This window comes from Pleurodeles waltl, chromosome 2_1 (assembly GCF_031143425.1).
Source record: "Pleurodeles waltl isolate 20211129_DDA chromosome 2_1, aPleWal1.hap1.20221129, whole genome shotgun sequence".
Taxonomy (NCBI): domain Eukaryota; kingdom Metazoa; phylum Chordata; class Amphibia; order Caudata; family Salamandridae; genus Pleurodeles; species Pleurodeles waltl.
Window position 1 is genome coordinate 905,253,809 of NC_090438.1, and position 26,415 is coordinate 905,280,223.

Genomic DNA, 26,415 nt, shown 5'->3' on the forward strand with positions numbered 1-26,415 from the left:
GAAGGCTTATTCGGCTATCAAGATCAAATAATCCATTGGGTTCTAACGGAATGCACAGCATATTGAAGTTGAAATAGCGAGTCTCCTACAAAGGAAGTAGGAGTTTGATTCTTTAAAGGGGTTCTGCTTCCCTCTCAAATCAGAACAGATAATGACGGGAGACGACAGACTGGACATCGAGACATCCTCAGTGCTGGATCCACATGAGGAGAAGCCAGAATTATTTGATGAATAGGACTCTGCCCTACTCAAACTCCAGGGGCAGCTTTATGACATGTGGCAGGATGTCTACTCCAAATCCACTCCAAAGAGTTGTCATCTACTTCCCCTCGAAGCCTCCACTGCCAGATGTTCTGTCCATGTACAATGGACTGATCAGGAGGACAGCAGACACATATGGAATCCTGTTCGAGGATGAGAGGGAGGACTCATGTGTCCTCCTTGAAACACTCATGCCATCTCAGAGGGCAGACGTATTTCTGACCATGTTCCCTACCATCCTAGACTAAAGTATGTGTTCCAAGAGCCAGCCACAGCAAGAGCCATAACCCCTTGAGCAGGAAAAAAGTACAAACACTTCACACAAGACTCTCAATACATTAAGGGAAATTGTATGTTGTGTCCAGTGCTGATTTGAGGTAGGAGTTGGCAATAATCTTGCCTTCCTGGATCTCTGCCTTGGCTGTTTTTAAATTCCTCTGGAAGGTGTTGCATGAGACCCTCCATTTCCTCCCTCTACTGGTGGCAATATGGGTTAAGTAATGCATTAGAACTGAGAATTTCCATTGCCTAGCCGCTTCCATGTTCATTTTCCTCCCCACCAGATGCATTATTTTTCTCTCTTTCTGGCAGTGGCCCAGTTAATGTGGATGCCTTGTTCCTCTTCTTGGCTGTTGCCACAGTTTCCCTTTATGTACACTAAATGTGCTACACATCAGAGTGGATCAGATACATCTTTTGGTGTAAGGCCCATGAGAGGCTAGAAACCAGGACAGAGCACAACACAGTATTTAACATGCCCCACACACCTATTGGACAACAGCCTGACCTATGCATCATTGAGGACCACTTGGCTGCCATAGTTGTATAGACCTGAGGTACATTGAGGAACAGCTTCTTCACACTACCAGTGGTAAAAAGATTCCTGGAAGGGTCGAAGAAGGTGGCACCACCAAGATTCGGCAGCAACACTAATGTGAAACTTGAACATAGTAATCACACAGCTGATAGAAGAACTGTTTGAACCTATGCACAAGGCAGAAAAGAAGTCTCTAGCCCTCAAAACTGCCTTGATAGTGAGCTACAAGCACTTATCACCCTGTAACCATACCTTCAGATCCACAAGGACAAGTTTGTTCTAAGAACAAACCCTCACTCCCTACCAAGGTCAGTATCACAATTCCACGTCAGCCAGAACATCCAGCTCCGAGCTTTTTTCCAAGAACCAAAAACACAGCCCAAAAGTGCGCGCTACACATCCTGGACATGGGGAGAGTACTTGGGTACTACCAGAAGAAGATAATTACGACAAGAAATGGGAATCAAGTCTTCTCTTTTGATAGGACAAATTAAGGCATACCAGTAACAAAGAGGACCATTGCACAGTTTTATAGTTGACATTATAGCTTACAGGATAGACAATCCAAACCTGCTCCACAAGTGCAGGGAAACCTCTGTCTACAAGGCCCAGGGTGCACTCAACAAGAAAGAAAGGTTCATCCCTGGCATTCCTTGGAAACTTTCCCATGAGAAACATCTGCATTTTTGCAACATGGTAATCCACACACCTTAACAAAACACTACCATGTGGACATCCTGATAAACAAGGAGGCACAAGTGGGACAGAGAGTACTACAACGCCTGTTTGCGAACTCAAGCACATTCCAACTTCTCCATCCCATGGAGGCAAATACAGTTACATAATCAATGCACAATATGTGAATTCAGAAAATGATTCATGCTACAAAGCGAAATGATAACATACCATTAGGAGGTGTGTTTGCAGCTTGGAGTTTTCTGGTTTCACATGTGACCCAATTGCCTCCCCTGGAATGTGGGGAGCAAAAGGGCAAGTGAATACCATTACAAGAAGGAGGAAGCTTCAAACTACCAAGATAGCCTAGGAGAGATAAGAATCTGAAGATGACGACCACACACAGGGACTTCCAGGGTGCACGTCTGTCACATTTTATCTATTTATTTAATACACATAGAAGTAGCCCCACAGAGACACTACTGTCCTTAGCAAGATTCACCACAATAAAAACAAATAAAACAAGTGCCATATAAAAACTTATGAAGTGAAAACGTGTAAAGCCCTCTTCTCAGCCCTAATCAAACTATTACTAATTAAAAGAAGTGTCTTCCCAGTTCTCCTCTAATTCCTCCAATGACATATACAATAAGCTAAGAATTCACAAAAAGGAATACCCAAATCTTCTCAAACACAATGTAAAGCCTGTTCACAATAGAGCAATGTGCTTGCCTAAAACATTCTTAAAAATATTACAAACAACCTACTTAAGGTTTTAAGTTAAAAAAAAAAACCTTGAGCGATAGCAAATATTTACAGATTCAACATAAAACATAATGCTTCATCATATGTTTCACAGGATTATTTTTTCCATATTTGAACAACATATTTAAATTTAGCAACTTCTAAACCTGGGCCAAAGAACAGCGCATGAACTAGATCTTGTATTGTGGTGTTATAAAAGTGACAACTAAATGGCCCTTGAACCCCTCTGATTTTTGCGCAACGATTAACAATTGAAGCAGACCGAATTTGAACTTCACATAGGCAATCTGACCTGAGATATTGAGTCTTCTCTAAATAAAAGTGCATCGTCGAATGAGTAACATATGAATAGTACATTTGTAATAATTCACAGTGCGCTAAATCACTTTGGAAGCTTTTTTCAATTTTTTTTTCAATTTCTAGAAGAGTTTAATCGAATTATATGCAAATATTTTATCTTCTGAAAGATCAAGTAGAATACCAAAATAGTTTTGTCAAGGAAAAAATCTTTACAGAATCATGTAAAAATGCACCTCATATAGGCTTTTCAATAATGTCATCATAACTAAAAAAAAAAAAGAGCCTGTAGGCATATCACTGAATATGAACAAAAACTCTGTAATTAATACTTGTTAATGCCGGCTCTGTATATACTATCTCAAAGTGAGCGCTAGTGTGCACAGAGTCCAAGGGTTCCCCTTGAAGGTTGATAGTGGCAAAATTAGATAATACTAATGCTCTATTTTGTGGTAGTGTGGTCGAGCAGTAGGCTTATCAGAGGGTAGTGTTAAGTATTGGTTGTACACACACAGGCAATAAATGAGAACACACACTCAAAGACTTAATTCCAGGCCAATAGGTTTTTATATAGAAAAATATTATTTTCTTAATTTATTTTAGAACCACAAGGTTCTGAATATAGGTAAGTACATCAAATATAAGGTACTTGGCATAGGTAAATATGGAACTTTGAATTTAAACAGTAATGTAAACAGTTTTGGCAAAAATGGGAAATAGCTATTTTACCCAGTGGACACTGCACAAATCAACAGTTCCTGGGGGAGATAAGTATTGGTTAGTTTTTCAGGTAAGTAAAGCACTTACATGTTCAGTCTCCAGGGCATAAGCAGCCCACTCTTGGGTGTTCAAGTTAACCCCAAACACCCAGCAACACAGGGCCGGTCAGGTGCAGAGGTCAAAGTAGGACCCAAATAGCATAGGTGGCTAAGGAGAATAGGGGTGCTCCGGTTCCAGTCTGCTAGAAGGTAAGTACCTGCATCCTCGGGGAGCAGACCAGGGTTTTTTTGTAGAGCACTGAGGGGGGGGTCACAAACAGGCACACGAAATACACCCACAGCGGCACAGGGGCGGCCAGGTGCAGTGTATGAAGTAGGTGTCTGGATTCAGATAGAAATCAATAGAGAGACTCAGGGGTCACTCTGGCGATGCAGGCAGGGCTCAGGGGCTTCTCGGGCCAGCCACCACCTGGGCAAGGATGAGGGGCGCCGGCTGGTCACCCCTGCATCAGTAGTTGGTTTCTCTCGGGCCTGGGGGTTGCGGGAGCAGTGTTTCTTCCAGGCATCGGGTTCCTTTGTTACCGGGCAGACGCGGTCTGGGGGATCCTTTGGATTCTCTCTGCAGGTGTCGCTGTGGGGGTGCAGGTAGTTCGTCTCAGGATGTCCACATCATGGGAGACGCCTGGGGGTCCTCTCTGCAGTGTTGATTCTTCTGGATACGAGCCGGGGGCATCAGGTGCAGAGTGTTGGGGACTCGCGCTTCCGGAGTGAGGCTGGATTCCCTTTAAAGATGGTTGTTTCTTTGTTTCTTGTACAGAGCCGCTGTCCACAGGAGTTTCTTGGTCCTTTAGGTGCAGGGCAGTCCTCGTCCTCAGAGGTCGCTGGTCCTGCTGGATGCGTTGCTGTGCAGGTTCTTTGAATCTGGAGATAGGCCGGTAGGGCTGGGGCCAAGTCAGTTTTCGTCTCCGTTGTCTCTGCGGGGCTTTCAGGTCAGCAGTCCTTCTTGTGGTAGGTTGCAGGAATCTGGTTTCCTGGGTTCAGGGTCACTCCTAAATACTCAATTTAAGGGTGTGTTTAGGTCTGGGGGACAGTAGCCGATGGCTACTTCCTTGAGGGTGGCTACACCCTCTTTGTGCCTCCTCCCTGTGGGGAGGAGGGCACATCCCTAATCCTATTGGGGGGAATCCTCCAATGCAAGATTGAGGATTGCCTAAGGCAGGGGTCATCTCAGCTCAGGACACCTTAGGGGCTGTCCTCCTGGCTAGTGGGTGTCCCCTCCTTGTTTTTCTCATGATGTCCTCTGGACTTTCCGCCAAACGTGGGGGCTATGTCTGGGAGTTCGGGGGGGAGGGGGGTTGCGCATCTCCACTAGCTGGAGTGCCCTGGGGCATTGTAACACGAAGCCTGAGCCTTTGAGGCTCACTGCTAGGTGTTACAGTTCCTGCGGGGGGTGTGAAGCACATCCACCAAGTGCAGGCTTTGTTTCTGGCCCTAAAGAGCACAAAGGCTCTCACCTCAGCAGGTTAGAAACTCGTCTCAGTGGCAAGCTGGCATAGACCAGTCAGTCCTGCACTGAAGGATTGGGGTAAAATAAAGGGGGCATCTCTAAGATGCCTTCTGTGTGCGTTTTGTAATAAATCCAGCACGGGCATCAGTGTGGGTTTATTATTCTGGGAAGTTTGATACCAAACTTCCAAGTGTTCAGTGCAGCCATTATAGAACTATGGAGTTCATTTTGACAGACTCCCAGACCATATACTTAATATGACCACACTGTACTTACAATGTCCAAGAATAGACTTAGACACTGTAGGGGCATATTGCTCATGCAGCTGTGCCCTTGCCTGTGGTATAGTGCATCCTGCCTTAGGGCTTTAAGGCCTGCTAGAGGGGTGACTTACCTACGCCACAGGCAGTATTTTGTGTGCATGGCATCCTGAGGGGGATGCCATGTTGACTTGGCCTTTTTCTCCCCACCAACACACACAATCTGCAATGGCAGTGTACATGTGCTAGGTGAGGGGTGCCTTAGGGTGGCACAACACATGCTGTAGCCCTTAGGGACCTTCCCTTGTCACAGGGCCCTTGATACCACTGGTATCTTTTATAAGGGACTTATCTGTGTGCCAGTGGTGTGCCAATTGTGGAAACAATGGTACATTTTTAGTGAAAGAACATTGGTGCTGGGGCCTGGTTAGCAGGGTCCCAGCACACTTCTTAGTCAAGTCAGCATCAATATCAGGCAAAAAGTGAGGGGCAACTGCAACAAGGAGCCATTTTCCTACACAGCCCTAAACAAATAATTTCAATTAAGGATGACTGCCCCAGACCTAAGTAATATTTCCAAAGTTTAGACCCAGTGCTGTCATAGCTTTTTATGCAGCAACCGGATTTTGCTAAATTTAACAGTACTGATGTACTTTTTGAAACTTACACCTGTACCAGGGAAGAAATGTCTATGCCCCCCATTTCCTTCCCCCTACTTCTTAAGACCAAACCCTATTGCAGTGACTTTAGAAATTCGCCTCTTGACTTGTTTCGACCAAGAAAGATTACTAGATATAAGCTTCTCTAGATAATTATACGTCTTTAGAATTTCGTGTTTGGACCCCTCCTAAAAAAAAATATTTAGGGATTTCACACCCAATGCTGCCATTATCTCAATTTTAGTCTTTACGTTAGTCACCCTTTAATTATGCATTTCCAAGGAAACTGTTAGAGCATCTAGCTGTCTTTGGAGGCCAACTAATGTGAATGACATCGCGTTAGGCAGGGTGTGGGCTTACAGACAAATGGTGGTTAACGATGCCCTAAAAAGGAAGTGGGGGAAACAGAAAATGGACAAAACATAATTCCGGACCAAACCACTAGATGACGGAATGAATGCACCTTTCTCCACCCCGGTATTGGCAGTCTCAGTCTTCATGGGTGGTGATTGAGTGACGACAAGTAAACATTTTTGACGTTCTTCTGGAGGTGGTCGATGTCATCTTGGTGATCAGGTTCCCTCGCCAAAAACTGTGTACTCCTGTTGTTGGGACAAATCTATGGTTTGGTGTGGCACCGGGTTGAAACCCCACCCCCACCTCCCCACCCCTCAGCCAAACTATCTGATGTTCTTGCACCGAGAAAAGTTGAAGTTTATTATTCAGCCCTATCTTCCATCTTACGGTTGCCTGATCAGCCCTCTTTAAATCACCTGTTGTGATACGTTGTTTGAAAGGGCTGTAACATATGTTTCCCGATCTCTGTTTGTGATGCCCCAATGGGACCTCAGTCTTGTCCATGCATATCTGATGTGTACTCCATTTGAGCTGCTCCACAGATGTCCTTTATCTCTTCTCACGATCAAAACTTTGTTCCTAGTTGCTATCACTTCAGTACATCGTCTAAAAAAGCTCCAGGCTGTTTCTTTGTTCATCCTCCATACAGAACTTCTTCCCCTACATGCTGGTTCTAATTAATAGAGCATTATTTCTCCTGAAAGTTGTGGCATCATTCCACATTTGCCAATTCATCACTTTGCCGGCATCCTATGCTCCACCTCACCCGCTAAAGAGGAGCAGAGGCTCTATAGCTTGTGCCCAAAGAGTGCTCATCTTCTACATTGATTGCACTAAAGGCAACCGGGTGAGTGATCAGCGTTAACGCTGTGTTATCATGCGGTGTCCTTGTCCTAGACATTTGCCAAGCAGCTATGTGGGAGTCCCTCTATACCTTCATGAAGCACTATTGTTAGGAGAGCCAAGTCCACTAAGAAGAGCATTTTGCCCACTCGGTCCTGCAGGACTTTCTGGTCTGAGTTCAAAAGCAGCTCTCCTTCCTTATGTGCTGCTTTGGTAGCTATTCAGTAGGTGAGGAATCTGCAACTAGAAGGCTCTTTCAGAAGAATAATTTGCTTACCATCAGTGATGCTTTTTCTGGTAGAAACTCGAATTCCTCACCAACCTTCCCATCCTACCTGTTCTGTAATTGGATTCTATCTATTAATAAGATCCCAGGTCTAGGAATCTGCACACTGATGTACAGCTTTGCCTTTGGAGCTCCACATTTAGAGGAACGGACAGTATTGAAAGCAACTAAAGTCAGCGAGGAGGAGTGGCTCCTTTTATGGGTTTGCATGTAATTTATGGACCAGAAGAGTGTCAGTACAGAGCCACACTTCACCACCTTCACCGTGCAGAGGTACAACAACAAAAATTCCGTATTCAGTTTGACTAATGGGGAACATTCAAAATGCGAGGCTTTTGCGGCTACATAGTCTCCACCAGAATGAGCATTACTGGAGATAAGTAACTTGTTCCTCCTGTCTTCAAATTTTGTTTATAAGTCTTCCTTATAGTTTGGCAGGGCAGATTGTATCGTTTTATGTCTGAGAGACCTGTTGATCTATATTGCTAGGAGTCTGTTGTTGGTCATTCAGTAAGGCTTTGGAGTCATTGATGCAGATGCTTCCTGAGGACTAGTTACAATCTGAGTCTTCCCCACAGCATGGTAGTTTGTTCTTGTAGGCCTTATACCATAGTCCTTCTGAGATGCTCTTCAGATACTATCCTCTGCCATCATTTCAGGTGTTGCCTAGTTTCAACACAAATTTACTTTTATGGACAGATTAACTTCCCTGTTGTACAAACAAAAAATATCAAATAAAGTAGCCATTAGTATGAATAGAAAAAAGATATAAAATGAAATTACATAGAAAAAAAGATATAAAATGATATTGTTGATAGTAAATTAACTTTGTTGTCAAAGTGATAAGTTCTAGCACAACTCTTGAAAGTATAGTTTTACATACATCCTCACCATCTTAGAGTGCTTTGTTGGGCCAGGAAGTTCAAAGGAACAGCTAACCTCACGGGCATCTGTCCTGTACACCTTTATTTGCTAGAGTGAAATCTATTGCTTACATTTGGACTAGGTGAGAGCCAGAAGATGGGGATAAGATACATTTATTTTTATGGTGACTCATGTTCTGCAAGGCTTTCATCTACTACCAACACCCACCTTTCGCCCACTTTTGTTATCTACCTGGTCAGTCTGCTGTCTGACTTATGGAAAAGGAACTGAGGTGGATGTGAATAAGAATAGGCGGTAATATAAACATTGTGCATGCATTTGGCATGCATGCTCAGTACCGGCTATTTAAAGCTTCGGCTTGACAGCTGTTTGTTAATACTTCTGGCTGATAATAGCCCCCCCAAATGGTAATAGAAAATAGCCTTGATGAATGAGCATGTGTCACCATAAAGTTAACTTTATCTTTCTATTTTAGGGGTTAAAGCATACAGTTGCAATGTTTGTTCTTCACACTTCACCACCAATGGCAGTCTTACGAGGCACATGATAACTCACATAAGCATGAAGCCTTTCAAATGCCCAATCTGCGAAGAAACCTTCCGAAAAAGTATTCAGTGCAAGAAACACATGAAGAAACATCAAAACATGTCTGTGACTCCAGAAGATGCAGGTAAATGTTTCTGTGAAAAATCTTTGCATATGTTGCACCCAACACTATTGACAGTGATACATGAAACAAGGAATGACAGTCCATAATTCAAACACTTGATTTTCAGAGTGTCTTTTGTGCCAGAAATAGATGATCAAGTTTGCTTGTATGGTGCATCTTAGCAAATTGTTTGGACCAGAATGCTGAGATGGAGTGGTAGGGAATCATATTGATAACATTTAAGTTTTAACAGTTTGATACAAAATGGTTGAATTTAATTGATTATCATGTTGTTCCCTTTGAAACGTTTGTGTTGATGTTTGTGCGTTGTTAATTTCAGTTTTGGCCCAAGATAGTTTTATATTTAACCTTCACTGTGAATAGTCACACACATCATTATAAGTGTTTGCTCTGTTAGAAGGCCATGATGGCGGCCGTGTAGGTCCGGCGGTACAACACTATCCTGACAACAGTGAACAGCCACCTGCCTGGGGGGCCAGTCTGACCTGCAGCACGGAGACTGCCTTTCGCTGATGCCAGTGAACACCCGAGTGGGGCCTCCTCAACATCGATCGGACCGGATGAGCTGTGGGCACTGACAGGGTGCCTCCCCTGGCCCATCGGAGAGAAGCAGCATGGCACCTGCCCACCGCCCTACCGGGCCCCGCGAGTGAGGACTGCTGATGGAGGGACTTGTGGACGAGGTGGGCCGTGGCCGACTGAGCAGGTGAGGTGAGCGAGGCTTCACCGGCCGCTTCCTACTGTGGTGGTGCAGGTCTCGCCCACGCGCACCGGAGGGTTGAGCCAAGCTAGCTTTTCTCTGCTCTCCCGTATCGTGACAACGGCGAGGTCCGCTGCCTGCTGACTGGGATATCGACTCTTGCGGCAAGAGGAGTGCGCGTGGCCTGGTGTGCCTGATCTGACCCCTGTGGAGGCAAATAGATTCAACCACCTGCCCTGATGTCCTGAGTTGGGGAGGGGTCATACGTATCATCTGAGACCCTGCAGTGCCTGGGGGTGGTACCCCCGGATCCCTCAGCATCGGTTGTTCCTCTCGGTGGATATATAATATATCAAAATGAGATATAGTGTGCACAGAGTCAAGGGGTTCGAGAGGCTTAACAGAGGCTAAAGTAGATAATACTAATGCTCTCTTTAGTGTTAATTTGGTCGAGCAGGTAGGCTTATCAGAGGATAGTGCAAAGCATTTGTTGTACACACACAGATAATAGAAGAAGCACACGCTCAATGTCTCCAGACCAATGGTTTTTATATAGCAAAAATATATTTTCCTAATTTATCTTTAGAACTACAAGATTCAAGTTGCAGGTAAGTACTTCAATAGATTTGTATTTCACACATGTAACAACTGTACTTGCTTTGAAATCGATGAGTTACACAGTTTTTGAAATATTGGCAATAATCTGTTTTAGAAATGGACACACTACAATTTTCAGAAACAGTTCCGGGGGGGGGGGGGGGGTGAGTTATATTGTGTTTCAGGTAAGTACAACACTTAAGTTCCAGTCACCGGGGATTAGGAAGTCCACCGGTTGGGGTGCAAGTTAACCCCAAACACCCACCACCAACAACACGGATTCAGAGGTCAAAGTGTAGGCAAAATTAACATGGGCTCCTATGGAGACTGGGGGCACTTGTTTTCAGATCTGAAGGCAGGTAAGTACCTGCAACTTCAGAGGGCATATCTGGGGGATTTGGAGGAGCACTGGGGGCCACAAGTAGGCACCAAACGTACACCCTCAGTGGCGCTGGGGCGGCCGGGTGCAGGGTGCAAACAGGTGTCGGGTCTCCAATGATTCTCAGGAGGGGACCCCAGATGCGTTTCTGATCTTTTGCAGGTTCTTTGAAGCAGGAGACAGGCCGGTAGGGCTGGGGCCAAATCAGTTGTCGTCTTCCTTCTTCTCTGCTGGGGGTTTCAGCTTAGCAGGCCTTCTTCTTGTTAGGTCGCAAGGAATCTGGTGAGCTGGGATTGGGTAGGCCCTTAAATCCTAGATTTAGGGGCATTTTAGGGGTCAGAGGGCAGTAACCAATGGCTACTGTCCCTGATGGTGGCTAATCCCTCCTTGTGCCCTCTCCCTTTGGGGAGGGGGGGGCACACACTTAATCCTATTAGTCCCTGTCCTCCAAACCAAGATGGAGGATTCTGCAGGGAGGGGGTCACCTCCGCTCTGAACACCTGAGGGGTGGTCCTGGCTGGGGTGGTCACTCCTCTCTGTTTTCCCTCATTTTTCCCCCGGACTTGCAGCCAAAAGTGAGGTTTGCCTGGGGGGCGGGCAGCTCCACTAGCTGGAGTGCCCTGGGGCACTGTAATCCGAGACTTGAGCCTTTTGAGGCTCACCGCCATGTGTTGCAGTTCCTGTAGGGGGAGGTATGAAGCATCTCCACCCAGTAAAGGCTTTGTTTCTGACCACAGAATGCACAAAGGCTCTCACCCCATGTGGTCAGAAACCTGTCTGAAAGTGGTTGGCTGGCACAGACTGGTCAGTCCTACTGTAGCAGTTTGGCTATCATACAGGGGGCATCTTTAAAATGCCCTCTGCGTGCATTTTTGGACAAACCCCACGCTCGCATCAGTGGGGGTTTATTGTGCTGAGAAGTTTGATACTAAACTTTCCAGTATTCAGTGAAGCCATTATGGGCCTGTGGAGTTCCTAATGACAAACTCCCTGACCATATACTCAATATGGCTACACTGCACTTACAATGTTTAAGAATGGACTTAGACACTGTAGGAGCATAATGCTCATGCAGCTATGTCCTCACCTGGAGTATAGTGCACCCTGCCTTAGGGCTGTAAGGCTTGCTAGAGGGGTGTCTTACCTAGGCCACAGGCAGTGGTTTGTGGGCATGGCACCCTGAGAGGGGTGCCATGTTGACTTTGTCTTTTTCTCCCCACCAGGACACACAAGGTGCAAGGGCAGTGTACATGTGCTTGTTGGGGGGGGGGGGGGGTCCCCTAGGGTGGCATAATACATGCTGCGTCCCTGGAGGACCTTTCTTGGCCACAGGCCTTTTGGTACTATGGGTACCTTTTACAAGGGACTTAACTGTGTGCCAAGGATCTGCCAATTGTGGATACAAGGTTATAGATTTTGGGAAAGAACACTGGTGCTGGGACCTGATTAGCAGGAACCCAGCACACTTCCAATCGAAGTTGGCATCAACACTATGCAAAAAGTGAGGGGGTAACCATGCCAACTGTGGCACTTTCCTACACCGGCTCTTATTGTCCCCAAGGCTGGGGATCGACGCCTATTGCATTGGCTGGGCTTTTCAGACACTACTTTATCTACGCATCAAATTAGTACTCTTGATTTTCCTCCCCTGCCCCCGCCTCACATTGACAGCCAGCTGTCATAATGTGTTCTAAGTATTACGTTCCTTACCCCCTAATTTCACAGCTATTGAGTGCTAATAGCTGGTCGCCAGTTGACGTTCTAGCCAGGGTGGAAGGGACTTTGGACACATGGTTGCTTTGTCGTCTTCTTTATTCCAGTCACAATTCTTGCAGACTCTCACAACTGTCCTGTTCCGCGACCTATCAGCATCCACTTATTGGGGGTGGGGACTTTAATTGAGTCCCGGATACTACTATAGACCGCTCCCATCCTCCAGTCCTGGAACACAATCGATCATGCTATCCCACGCTTTAACACACTTGGCCAGCAATATGCAGGTCAGTGAGATGTGGTGTTTCCTAAACCCCAACTACAGGTAGTATTGCTACTTCTCCAGCTTACACGACATACACACCAGGATCGATCTTTTCTTCTGCACAGCTGCAGCACTATCAGTGATTCATGGGGATGAATACTTAGGGCGGACCGTATATGACAACCTGCCCCTATTACTTCATTTAAACTAGGGCCTCCCTCGTCTTGCGATACCCACATGGGTACTCTCACCAGAAGCCCTATGGGATCCTCCACTCTGCGAGCCCGTATCCACCCACATTGACACATATTTCACCACTAATGAAGGCACAGCCACAGGCCCAGGCATTTAATGGCACACATTTAAAGTGGTCCTGCAGGGCCACGGAATTCAAACAACCTGTAGGTGCGCGTAGGGCACAGCACACAGAATTGGACTCCTTGGAATCTAACTTACGCATTCTAGAGAGGCAGCTCCCCACCGATCATTCCATCCTACCCTCTTCAGCGAGCTATGCCAAACTCATGCACAGACACTTGACTGACAGCTGCTTGGACTACTGTAAATACCAGGCTAGGAGACACGCTGAGGGGGTCAAGGTGGTTAAGATGCTGGCGTTGGTCATTCAGTCCGTAATACCTAAATCCCCCATCACTGCCATACGCAACACAATAGGACACATCCAAGATGCCATAAATGAGGCCTCCTGCTCTTACTATACCAAACGCTACACGACACCTGCGTTGACCGACACCAGATCAACTGACAGGTTGCTGAGCGCTATCCAATTCCCCTGGCTCTAGGAGACAGACAAAATAGCTCTTGATGCCCTGCTGTCCACAGATAAACTTGTGGAAGCAGTAAAGCAATGAGCACGGGGCAAAACCCCAGGATTGAACAGTTGGCCAGTTAAGCTCTACTCTGTATATCGTCCCACATTTCTCCCCCACTTACTTAAAGTCTTTAATGGGGTATTGGACACCAGGTTAATCTCCCCTCCCTCCACGAGGCTATATTGGTGGTTCTTCCAAAATCAAACCATAACCCACTGCTGATGAGCTCCTATCGCCCCTGTCTCTGTTAAACACGGACTATGAAATACTGGGGGGAGTCCTGGCTAATTGCCTCATACCATTGCTCAGCAATTAGTACACCATGACCAAAATAGGTTCATCTTGGGGCGCAACAACTTTTTAAACCTTTGCGGCCTGTTTATGATAATAGACTTGGCAAGATCCATCAAAACCAGTACTTGGATTGCCTCTTTAGATATTGAAAAGGCGTTTGATACCTTGGGATAGTCGTATTTATTCAAAGTGCTGGAGGGAATGGGATTTGGCCTCCGTTTATACGATGAGTCAGACTACTCCCAGTTCCCCACAAGCTTGGGTCAAGACTGGTTGTGTCACATCCAACCCGCTTAATATTCAGCAGGGTACAGGGCAGGAATGTCCCCTGTCACCCGTGATATTCACGCTAGCGATAAAGCCTCTGACCTGCATCTCCTGTGCGCTTGCCTCGGACTGGGGAGTGTATGCCCACAATAGCTGGTACATCGTCTCACTGTACGCAAACGATGCATCGTTATATCTAAAAAAAGACCCATATGTCCTTCCATGCCTCATGGATTTCTTAAGCTCCTTTGGTGAAGTATCAGGTCTTCACGCAAATTGTAACAAATCCAGCCTCTTTCCCCTAACACAACTGACAGACGTCCAGCGAGGGGACCTACCCAGTGCATCACTTCCATGGGAGGTCCACTACATCAAATATTTCGGAGTTCGTGTATTTCACTCTCCTGCCAACCTTGTCGATGGCAACATACGCAGAGCCATTTGGAGCGCGAGAACCTCCCTCCCTTTTTAGACGTCACTCCTGCTCTCCCCAATGAGTAGAATAGCCATATTTAAGATGCTTCTCCTACTGAGACTTGTATACTTTTTCTCTTCTCTCCTGATACCGCCACTGATGAGAATTTTTGGAGTTCTGCGGGCCCTTCTCACCCCACTGGTCTGGGGCACGGGCAGACTTCAGGTGGCGCTCAATAAAGTATATGCACCAGTTGATAAAGATGGCCTCAGTGCTCCAAACTGCGAATGCTACTATGCATCAGCCAAGATCCAATGGCTCATGCACTGACTCGCAAATCATAATGTTACAGAGATGGGATGGGAATGGGGGCGACCGGACCATGGCAAGTATTCTCTGTTGCCTGTTGTGGTCTAACTTTGACTTCCCAGGAGTTAGGGGAAACGCTCTGAAGAGGGTGGCCAAATCCTCCTGGACCAAATATGTTGTAGGCAAACGTAAATACTCTCCATACGCCTGGGAGCTAACTCTAGGAGTCCTGCCGCAGAGCAGTGGCCTCCAGACGCACCTAGATGGAGTCCTGCCGCAGAGCAGTGGCCTCCAGACGCACCTAGATGTCACAGCCTGGACTCAGGCGGGGATCGTGATCTGGGGAGACATTTTTTCCACAGAGTATGGTCCGACACTTCAACCCTACTAGGTTGGATAGTTCTCTTCCTCACAGATTCCTCAGGTACCCCAGTCCGGAGTGACGCCCTGCGCTGCTTGTTAGGCGTTACTACATGATCTGCGGCGTGTAAACCCCTCAATAAATATATAGACCTGGCTTTGGCACTAGCAAAGATCCGAATAGCTGTGTCTCGGAAATCATCGCTTTGCCTCCATTCAGACAATGCCTCGCAGACCTGGGTGTGGCTGTGCAGGCTGAACAACAAATAATAAACTCACCACCTCACACCGCCAGACTGGCGCACAATCCTCGACAAGATAGATGTGAAAGCTAAATCGAACAAACGTCCACTGTTGATTTATCCGACCCCCGCCACCTAGATACCACCTCAATGACATTGCGCTGATCGCCTGTCCTTTTCACCCTATCTGATGTGTACCCACGCTGTCCCACACGTAAGCCACATGGTTACTGTTGTTGTTGCATCGTGATTATGTTGGAATATCACAGCTAGATTTTCACGCTAGGCACAGTACAGTATGCAGGTTTCCCTTTTCCATCTGTAGGGACCAGCCTGCTGAGAATGTGTATCTTGTTATGTATTCTGTACTTCCTGAATGCTGTGGCGACGATGCTATTATTCCGTACTGTTCTCTTTAATAAAATATATGTTAAAAATAATAATAATGAGTGTTTGCTCTGTTCTTCAGGGATGTCAAGTGGCGACTGGTAACATTTTAAAGTGGTGGGGCATAGAAGTTGTGGATGACTTCTAAGTAGCGAGCGAGCACTACATTTTCTTTTACTTTTGTCATGTCATTATTTTCAAAAAAGTGTACCCTATCAAAACCATATGCACAGAATCACAATTACAACTGGAACACGTGACCCCTGCCCTGTGCTCTCTGCAGAGAGGCTCAGGATTGGATGGCCAGAAGCCTATAGGTCGTGGTACTAATATGCATTCTTCAGAACTGAAGTAAATTTGTTTTGGTGTCAGTGAGCGCGAGACCCATGGGAGTGTAAAATTAAGGCAAAATGATCCTGTGGGTGCCATACGTGTGTAGTACTAGAGAAAAAACTCAGTCCATGAATCTTTAGTGTTAGGAAGGCTCAGCCTTAGCATCATCACCGTTTTAAACGGGCAGGTACTGTTAGTACTGCGTACCTGCACTTCTTTAATATGCAAGTGAAAGTATCTGCACTTCTTACCACTACTACAATACATTTAGGGCCAGATGTACGAATGTCCTGAATTGCGACTCGCAAATTGCGAGTCAGAGAGACTCACAATTTGCGAGTTGCAATTCAGGATGCAGGATGGTGTCCCTGACACCGTCTGCGACTCGCAAGGGGGTCGCAAAGGCCCACCTCATTAATATTAATGAGGTGGGTCGCAATTTGCGACCCCCTTGCGACTCGCAGCACTCACAGGGATGGTGGCCAGCTGGAGACAGCAGACCATCATGTCTGTGACTGCTTTTAAATAAAGCATATATATATTTTTTTTTGTAATGCATCTCGTTTTCCTTAAAGGAAAACGAGATGCATTACAAAATGAAAAAATGAAACGTTTCAGTTTCATTTTTTCAGAGCCTGCTCTGAAAAAATGTTTTCCAGGTCCTTCACAAAGGGGAAGGGGTCCCTTTTTGCGTATGGGTTACCACCAGTGTGACACTGGTGGTAACTGCGATTGCTTTGCGATCGCGTTCGCGGTCACAAAGCAATGCAGCATCGCACTGCGACTCGCAATTAGGAAGGGGAACACCCCTTCCTAATTGCAACTCGCAGTTCTGTTTTGCGAGTCGGTAACCACGTTATCGACTCGCAAAACGGGAATTGGGCATCGCGATGTGGGTTTTGCACATCGCAAACAGCGAATTCGTGCAAAACCTTTCCTACATCTGGCCCTTAATACACAAGAGTCTGCAGTTTTTAGAAACAAACAATAACTTAGGCCGAGTAGTGAGTACTACTACTACTACATTTCAATTTAAAGTACTGGGCATCAGTTGAGTGAGAAATCTGATCCGTTAATGTGTGCTTGGTGGCCCGGTAGACAGCCTGTGTAAGAATTCCGCACTCTGTATTTTGACATTGTCTTATAAGTGTGATAAGTACAAATTTATAGAACATACTCTGGTCGAATTTAATTTCCCGCATGGGTTCTTGGATAAGACAGAAGCGTGTGATTGCTTTGCATGAAGTTCTTGAAACGAAGCCCATTTTAAATATTCTTAATTGATACTATCTGAATATGCTGCAGGTTACTTGATATAAAACTTCAAGCTATAAAGATGGTGGGTGGGAGGAGAAGCAGACCAGAACTCCCTAGTGGCTCGCACCATTTGTTTTATTAGGGCAGTGAGTGGGGTTTGAAGGCCATAGAAGGACCTCCATATTCAAACCCACAGAAGGTTGCACTCGTGTTCGCAATGCAACCTGGTATTTAATGCATCCCGTTGACAACAAAGTACAAATACCTTATTGACTGAAATGTACGGAGATAAAAATCGTTTGAAAAGATTTTGAACATTGTGTCCAGTGAATTAAGCAGGGTTTGGAAATCACATCGGGTACATTCCCCTTCTCCATTGTGTTTTAGAGACCAGAAACTGAGATTTTGAGCACAATTTTCTCAAGGAGCTATAGAGAGAGAAGCACTTGTAAAGAGGTGAACTTTGAAAATAATTCTTTCTCTAGGAGCCAGAAGGAGGATTTGTGCTTAAGACTCATGATAAAGCATACGAAAGTTGCTTACTAGCAAGGCTGCAAAATGTGTAATCTTATGGTATTGGCCCAGAAAGAATTGCAACAAACCCTGGCACATGATTTTACAATAGTTGACCCCTGAAATAATAAGTGCTTGAGACTACCTGATCGGGAAGATGGCTAGGCAGGTCTGTAAAGTTTTTCTGAAAGGACTCCGGAAGTAGGAGCATGTTGCCTAGGGAAGATTGACCTGTGTTTAAAAAGAACGTTTTGTGTCCAGCATAACAATTGGACTGTAGTTGCTGGAAGGGGAGCTTCTTTCATGGTCATAAGCCAAAGAGTTTTGCCATTGCTGAATAGTTTTATCGTCTAATGCGATCTCAATGTCGTTAGTAATGACTTCAAATGAGTTGCATGGCATGCATCACTGTACTTCCATCAAGCAAGTTGTCATTTAGGTCGTGGAATTGGGAGTCTGATGATCAAGGTGTACAATAAGCAAAAGCAATTGAAAGGCATCCAAAAAATTAATTAATTGGGTTAAAGGACAAACATAGATGTTGCAAAGCATCGGGGAGAAAGAAAAGACCTGTAGGACCATGCAGTTAATGGGCAGTGCTAAAGCCAATAAGATGGACGCACAATCGAATGGGTCCCTTCCATTGAGAATGGAGGAAGGTGGTTGCGCCAAAGGAGGGAGAAAAGACCTGTAGGACCATGCAATTGATGGGCAGTGCTAAAGCCAATAAGATGGACGCACCATCGATAGGGTCCCTTCCATTGAGAAAGGAGGAAGGTGGTTGCGCCAAAGGGAGTGGGAAAGGATTCAAAGAGTTGGGGCATGGCCTTGCGGAACCCTTAGATCTTCTCTACTGTGCTGGGACAAACTGTGAGATTGGCTCTGAAATCAAACAACTGAGGGAGGGAGATTGAAAGGTATAGTGATGCCCTTGCACCTTCGTTGGAGTAAAATAGTGGAAGGAAGGGGCTGAGTCCTGCTTCATTTTTTATGGTTCTTGTTTTCCAATTTACCTGAATATTTAGAACGCAAAATAAATGATTGAACATGTGCTCAACTCCTGAGATGTCAGGACCAAACGCGACCTTCAGACTTTGACCTATCTCGACTTCGAACCTTCCAGTGCTTAGCGACAGTGTTTGGCTGCGCAATCCCATATGGCCGTCGGGTTCATCAGTGCACAGTCACCGTAGGCCTTTATCGTGAATTGACCCCAGGCACTATAGGCAAACCTGATGATGACTGGTTTCAGATATTTGCGTGCTACAGTCTTTTAAACCTTTCATCTTGGGAGATGACATTTCCCTTGCAAGCTGTAAATTGTGGTGTAAAAAAGGTCCCAAAGAGACATGAGGTAGCTCCAGATCCAAATATGGGGGCAAGGGCAAGAAAGAAATCCACACTGGTGTGTAGGAGTTGTAGCTGTATAGACTCTGCACACCACTTCCAGAACAAAACTGCATCAGAACGGAGCTCCATGGTGCCACCTAACGGTGCACAGAGGTACTGCTGAAAATAGTTTCCAGATCCTTTCTAACGCCTGAGTATTATTTAAAAGGTGAGGAATCTGTGGTTAGAGAGACAGTCTGTTCCCGAAAAAGCGTTACAGAAGATAAGTAAATTATCCACTGGCCATCCTCAAACTCGACAAGTCAAAGACTCTTAAAGATCTTGTAAACTTTTTATTATTTTTTAAAATGGTATGACAGATGCACTATTCAACTATTTCACTATTTGAAATGATACTCAGAGGATGTTGTCTTGCCGTCTGACATCTCTAACTTACCCTATCTTTCTTGCACTTCTCCCGCACTCAAATGTTTCTTTTCGTAATCCTCCCCAGGTTCCATGTTAACATTACCGTTAACTAAATAGGCACTTTGCATGATTCAGAAATGTCTATTTCTTTGACATGGGGTGGTTCAACTCATTTGGAATGCTATCCTCTATACATGTACTCTTTTCTTCAATCAGCAGTTTATTTAATAATCTTGTGTATTTCACAGCTTATTGTCTGGTATTAGTTATTTCCTTTGAGTGACATGTCTCCTACTCATTTCTCATGACTGCAATTCTGTATATCTTGTTTCTTGCTCTGTTTGAGTGAGTCCATTTTCTTCCTCGTGCCCCAGACTCAAATAAATACTTGTAAATCTTATGTAAAGCCAAGACGAAATGGCCCAAGTAAGACTCAAATGTTTTAGACAGGGTTGCAGCATAGAAACCACCTGGTTGTGAGTTGTAATTAACGCACTCTGCATTCTTGACTCCATTAGCCCCTGTTCCCTGGCTCTTCTACATTTTTCTGCTGCACTTGATACAGTTATGCTATCCATGTTCACTGCAATCATTATAAGAATGTATAGGCATTGAAAGAATGTATTCAATTGGTTCACCTCATATTGACCCGCCAGGTTTGGCAATCTTTTTTCAATGATTGGTCCATACTGGCTCGTACTCATTTGTCTTTATGTAGAACCCATGGTGACTTAATCAAGAGGTCAAGCATCCTTTATCTTCAATATGCAGATAATACACAGGTCTGTCTTAACGGAACCTCTCCTGGAGATGTTATACTCCTTTCCAAAACTGTGTAAAATGTACAGGACTGTATGACTTGACAAGATGAGAAGAAACCTGTTTCCAAAGGATTGTTTCAAATGATGTGCTCTCTCTTGGCTTTACCAGTCCACATTTTGCTTGAATTCTATGATACCCTAGACTGTAGACCCACAGTTATTGACAGTGTCAGAAGCTGGCTCTGTATATACTATATCAAAATGAGATATAGTGTGCACAGAGTCAGACGGGGTTCCCCAGAGGCTTGACAGAGGCAAAAATAGATAATACTGATGCTCTGTTTGTGGTTGTGTGGTCCAGCAATTAGGCTTATCTGAGGGTAGTGTTAAGCATTTGTTGTACACACGCAAGCAATAGAAGAAACACACACTCAATGCCTTAATTCCAGACCAGTAGGAGTTTATATATAAAAATATTTTTTGTTAATTTATTTCTAGAACCACAAGATTCAGTTTGCAGGTAAGAACATAAAATACAAGGTACTTTGCATATATATGACCAGGACTTTGAATAGAACCGACAATTTATACAGTTTTTCTTAAAATGGCAAAAAAGCTATTTTAAAAGTGGACACTGCATTTTTCAACAGTTTCTGGGGGAAGAAAAGATAGTACAGTTTTGCAGGTAAGTATACAACTTACAGTTCTTATCTCTGAGGTGTAGGTCGTCCGTCGTTGGGGGTTCAGGTTAACCCCAAACACCCACCACCAGAAACACGGGCCGGTCGGGTGCAGGGGTCAAAGAGGCACCAAATTACCGTGGGCTCCTATGGAGAAAGGGGGCACACAGAACTTGGTCTGCTGGCAGGTAAGTACCCACGGTTTCAGAGGGCAGACCGGTGGGGGTGTTGAAGAGAGCACTGGAGGGGCCCCAAGTAGGAACCCAACACGCGCCCTCAGCAGCACTAGGGCAGCTGTATGCAGGGTGCAAACAGGTTGTCGGGTTTTCAATGCAACTATATGAGAGGACCCCCGGGGTTTACTCTGAGGCTGCAGACGAGGTCCAAGGGGGCTTCTCGGTCAAACCACTGGCTGGGCAGGGAGGAGGACTGCCTGCTGGTTGCTGCTGCTCCTGACATTTTTCAATAAATCCCACACTGGCATCATTGTGGGTTTATTGTGCTGAGAAGTTTGATACCAAACTTCCCAGTATTCAGTGAATCCATTATGGTGATGTGGAGTTCGTAATGACAGACTCCCAGACTATATACTCAATATGGCTACCCTGCACTTACAATGTCTAAGAATTGACTTAGACACTGAAGGGGCATATTGCTCATGCAACTGTGCGCTCACCTGTGGTATAGTGCACCCTGCCTTAGGGCTGAAAGGCCTGCTAGAGGGGTGACTTACCTATGCCACAGGCAGTGGTTTGTGTGCATTGCACCCTGAGAGGGGTACCATGTCGACTTTGCATTTTTCGCCCCACCAGCACACACAAGCTGCAAGGCAGTGTGCATGTGCTGAGTGAGGGGTCCCCTAGGGTGGCATATTACATGCTGCAGCCCTTGGAGACCTTCCCTGGCCACAGGGCCCTTGGTACGATTGGTACCTTTTGCAAGGGACTTAACTGTATGCCAGGGCTGTGCCAATTGTGGAAACAAAAGTACAGTTTTAGGGAAAGAACACAGGTGTTGGGACCTGGTTAGCAGGGTCCCAGCACACTTTGAATCAATGTTGGCATCACCAATAGACAAAAAGTGGGGGGTAAACATGCCAACAGTGGCACTTTCCTACAGACAGTTAAAACCCTATTCTTCACTCTGGATACAACAGTGAATCTGTATTCGCAGATTGATAAGATAACCAAAGTGCATGTTCTCTGCTAAGACATTTTGAGGAATTTGTCTGTTTATTTTAGAACAGTAACTCAACCCCTGTGTTCAATCGCTTGTGCTGTTGAGGCTCTACAAGTGTGAACTTTGGTGTAAAGACTGATACGAGGGTGGTGGTACAAGAGAGATGTACCAAAACAATTTAAACTGACTCCCAAGTTCCAGTGTATTTCACTGTCGCTGCCAGTATTAAGCCAGGTCACACTGTATGATAGCGCATATGCTTTTCCTTGAATTTCAGTTGAATCCCAGATGTCTACTTTGACATTGCTCCTGGTGCTCAGATGATACAATATCTTTTGCCGGTATTTATCAGTGAGTCCTCACAACCATACCACATGTATTATATCATTAGATTAGTTCTACTCCCATCACATTTTCTGTGATTTCTAGAGGGTGGGGGCAGAGCAAGCATTAACTAGCTAAAGCTATTTACACTTTAAAGATGAGCAACAAGATGATGGGTCTAAGCAGACAGCTCTCATTTTACATATGTGATGTTGCCGATTATTAATGGCACATGGCATAAATTGCCTTTTGCTGATTGTATACACATGTGGATCAAATGTATTGATTCATTCGGAATAGGATCTTTTGTGCTGCTTGTTTCTCCTTGAGGTCCCTGAACACAGTCTACCTATGGTTATGTTACACACATGCCCTTTGGGATGTGGCCAGTGAGATTTTGCCAGCTATCCCTGATTAATTCAGGCTCACCTTCACTCAGACACTCAGAGATGGACATGACGTAGTAACATGTATCTTGAGAGTTGAACACGACTGACAATGCAGTCTCTCCATGGGCAGCAGTGTCATGATCAGGGACCATGCCTGAATGTGTGCCATGAGATTTCCCAATGACATGAAGGCCTCCAATATGGATGTGATGTTTGACAGTTCCAGGCTTTTTAGCATGAAGGGGGAGTATGAACTGGAGTGCTTTATGATCAGCCGTACTAGAGTACGTTTTTAGGTTTTGCTCCTGTCTAGTCTGTCAGTTCCATCGGAAAAAACAAAACTTAAGGGGATACTCTTGAGGTATTGCCTATTGCCAAAAGCAACACAATTCTTTAATAGCTGAGGAGGACATAGTGGAGGGAGAGAAGGGGAGTGTAACCAGGGGCTGAGGTCATCACCTTCTTCCTCGTCCCTGCCACAGCTGAGGTGAAGCCAATTTGACTCTTCCTCTCTTGTGCAACCAGTATGGTGCAGAATTAGTTCTTACTTGCAGGGTTCACTTGTTATAAATTAACACACTTGGTGCTGCGGATCGTTCAACAAGTTAACACCCTCTTCCTCACATCCACACCCCTCCCCCTTTCTTCCCATCTATTATCGTTCAGACTACAGCAGGTCATGGCTGTCCATTCTTGTGCAGGAAGTTCAGTCACTATTGGCAAAAGAAGCCCTGGAGAGGATTTGGGAGATGTAGAAGGACCAAGGGTACTACTAAATATTTTGGTCCCACAAAAAAGGGGACTAAGAGTAATTCTAGACTTTCAGCTTATGAATACCATCCTTTGGAAGGCCAGGTTCAAGATGTTGAATTTTGCCCCGGTTCTCTCTGACCTTTATAGAGGGGTCGTGAAGTTGTCCTTAGATTTTTTAAAACACTTATTCTCATGTGCTTATCTTACCATTACATCAACTGTTCGTGGTGGGGTTGTAGCACTTGCAGTTTGTGGTTCTACTTTTGGCTTCACCTCTGCCCCTTAGGTGTTTACAAAGATGATGGCGGTGGTTGCTGCCCATCTTCACAAGTTGGTGGCTCTGTGTACTCCAGTACCTCGATAATTAGTTGCTTGCAACAGTCAGTTGTGTAGGCCTTGAGGCCATACATACCATGGGTTCCCGACCTGCAGAGGTTTGGGAGCCAGGATCTACACGCCCCACAGCTGACTTCCTCCTTTGGCCATGAACAGCAGGGATTGACAGCCTGTGGTAAGAGAGGCCCAGGTCTTTCCCAGCTCTGCAATCCCCTTTTCCTCTCTCCCTCACTTTCACACATTTTCTCACTTTCACACATTTTCTCACTGAATCATTTACTACTTTACTTCCCCATCACTCCTCCTGTCCACTTTACTCACTTTAATTCAGTCTTTCTCACATACAAAAACTAATAACATACATATATGTTTGAGGCATTGTGTGGTTGTAGAAACACATGCTTAGCATACAGGGAGTGCAGAATTATTAGGCAAGTTGTAATTTTGAGGATTAATTTTATTATTGAACAACAACCATGTTCTCAATGAACCCAAAAAACTCATTAATATCAAAGCTGAATATTTTTGGAAGTAGTTTTTAGTTTGTTTTTAGTTTTAGCTATGTTAGGGGGATATCTGTGTGTGCAGGTGACTATTACTGTGCATAATTATTAGGCAACTTAACAAAAAAAAAATATATACCCATTTCAATTATCTATTATTACCAGTGAAACCAATATAACATCTCAACATTCACAAATATACATTTCTGACATTCAAAAACAAAACAAAAACAAATCAGTGACCAATATAGCCACCTTTCTTTGCAAGGACACTCAAAAGCCTGCCATCCATGGATTCTGTCAGTGTTTTGATCTGTTCACCATCAACATTGCGTGCAGCAGCAACCACAGCCTCCCAGACACTGTTCAGAGAGGTGTACTGTTTTCCCTCCTTGTAAATCTCACATTTGATGATGGACCACAGGTTCTCAATGGGGTTCAGATCAGGTGAACAAGGAGGCCATGTCATTAGATTCCCTTATTTTATACCCTTTCTTGCCAGCCACGCTGTGGAGTACTTGGACGAGTGTGATGGAGTATTGTCCTGAATGAAAATCATGTTTTTCTTGAAGGATGCAGACTTCTTCCTGTACCACTGCTTGAAGAAGGTGTCTTCCAGGAACTGGCAGTAGGACTGGGAGTTGAGCTTGACTCCATCCTCAACCCGAAAAGGCCCCACAAGCTCATCTTTGATGATACCAGCCCAAACCAGTACTCCACCTCCACCTTGCTGGCGTCTGAGTCGGACTGGAGCTCTCTGCCCTTTACCAATCCAGCCACGGGCCCATCCATCTGGCCCATCAAGACTCACTCTCATTTCATCAGTCCATAAAACCTTAGAAAAATCAGTCTTGAGATATTTATTGGCCCAGTCTTGACGTTTCAGCTTGTGTGTCTTGTTCAGTGGTGGTCGTCTTTCAGCCTTTCTTACCTTGGCCATGTCTCTGAGTATTGCACACCTTGTGCTTTTGGGCACTCCAGTGATGTTGCAGCTCTGAAATATGGCCAAACTGGTGGCAAGTGGCATCGTGGCAGCTGCACGCTTGACTTTTCTCAGTTCATGGGCAGTTATTTTGCGCCTTGGTTTTTCCACACGCTTCTTGCGACCCTGTTGACTATTTCGAATGAAACGCTTGATTGTTCGATGATCCCGCTTCAGAAGCTTTGCAATTTTAAGAGTGCTGCATCCCTCTGCAAGATATCTCACTATTTTTGACTTTTCGGAGCCTGTCAAGTCCTTCTTTTGACCCATTTTGCCAAAGGAAAGGAAGTTGCCTAATAATTATGCACACCTGATATAGGGTGTTGATGTCATTAGACCACACCCCTTCTCATTACAGAGATGCACATCACCTAATATGCTTAATTGGTAGTAGGCTTTCGAGCCTATACAGCTTGGAGTAAGACAACATGCATAAAGAGGATGATGTGGTCAAAATACTCATTTGCCTAATAATTCTGCACTCCCTGTAATACCGCCATCTAATGTTGGCCTCGGAAGTATGCAAGTTATTTTTCTTCAAAGAAAGGCTTTCAAGTCATGAGGTAGAGTGACTACTCCTCTTGCCGATACGTGCATGGTCATCAACTCCATTTGTAGATTGTTTTCTTCCGCCATCGGGTTCGGATGTGTGCTCCTTTGCTCCAGTTCAACACCATCATCGTTTGTCCTTTCCATAATTTACTTTCGGTATTGTTTTCAATTATGATCCTTCTCAGTCTCCCTAGTCTGTACATCGCCGTCAACTTCGTCGGGGTGACTCGAATCAACAACTGCCCTGGTGAGGCTTAATCCTTCGGGCATAGTTTATCTTCTAATTCCCTCCACCCCTATGTCCATTCCGTGATGGAGCGAACGCCCTTCCAG

The 26,415-nt window shown here is 45.1% G+C and overlaps 1 protein-coding gene across 3 annotated transcripts in view; it reads left to right on the forward strand.

Moving 5' to 3' along the window:
• The window catches only part of ZNF236 (zinc finger protein 236), a 1,086,161-nt gene that overhangs the window by 570,131 nt on the left and 489,615 nt on the right, over positions 1–26,415 (forward strand). For 2 of the 3 annotated variants that reach the window (XM_069218833.1, XM_069218834.1), the window contains one exon: positions 8,807–9,001. The exons of the other annotated variant lie outside the window; for it this stretch is intronic. In XM_069218833.1, the coding sequence (XP_069074934.1) occupies positions 8,807–9,001 (195 nt within the window). The remainder of the gene's footprint in view (positions 1–8,806; positions 9,002–26,415) is intronic. 3 annotated transcript variants of the gene reach the window in all.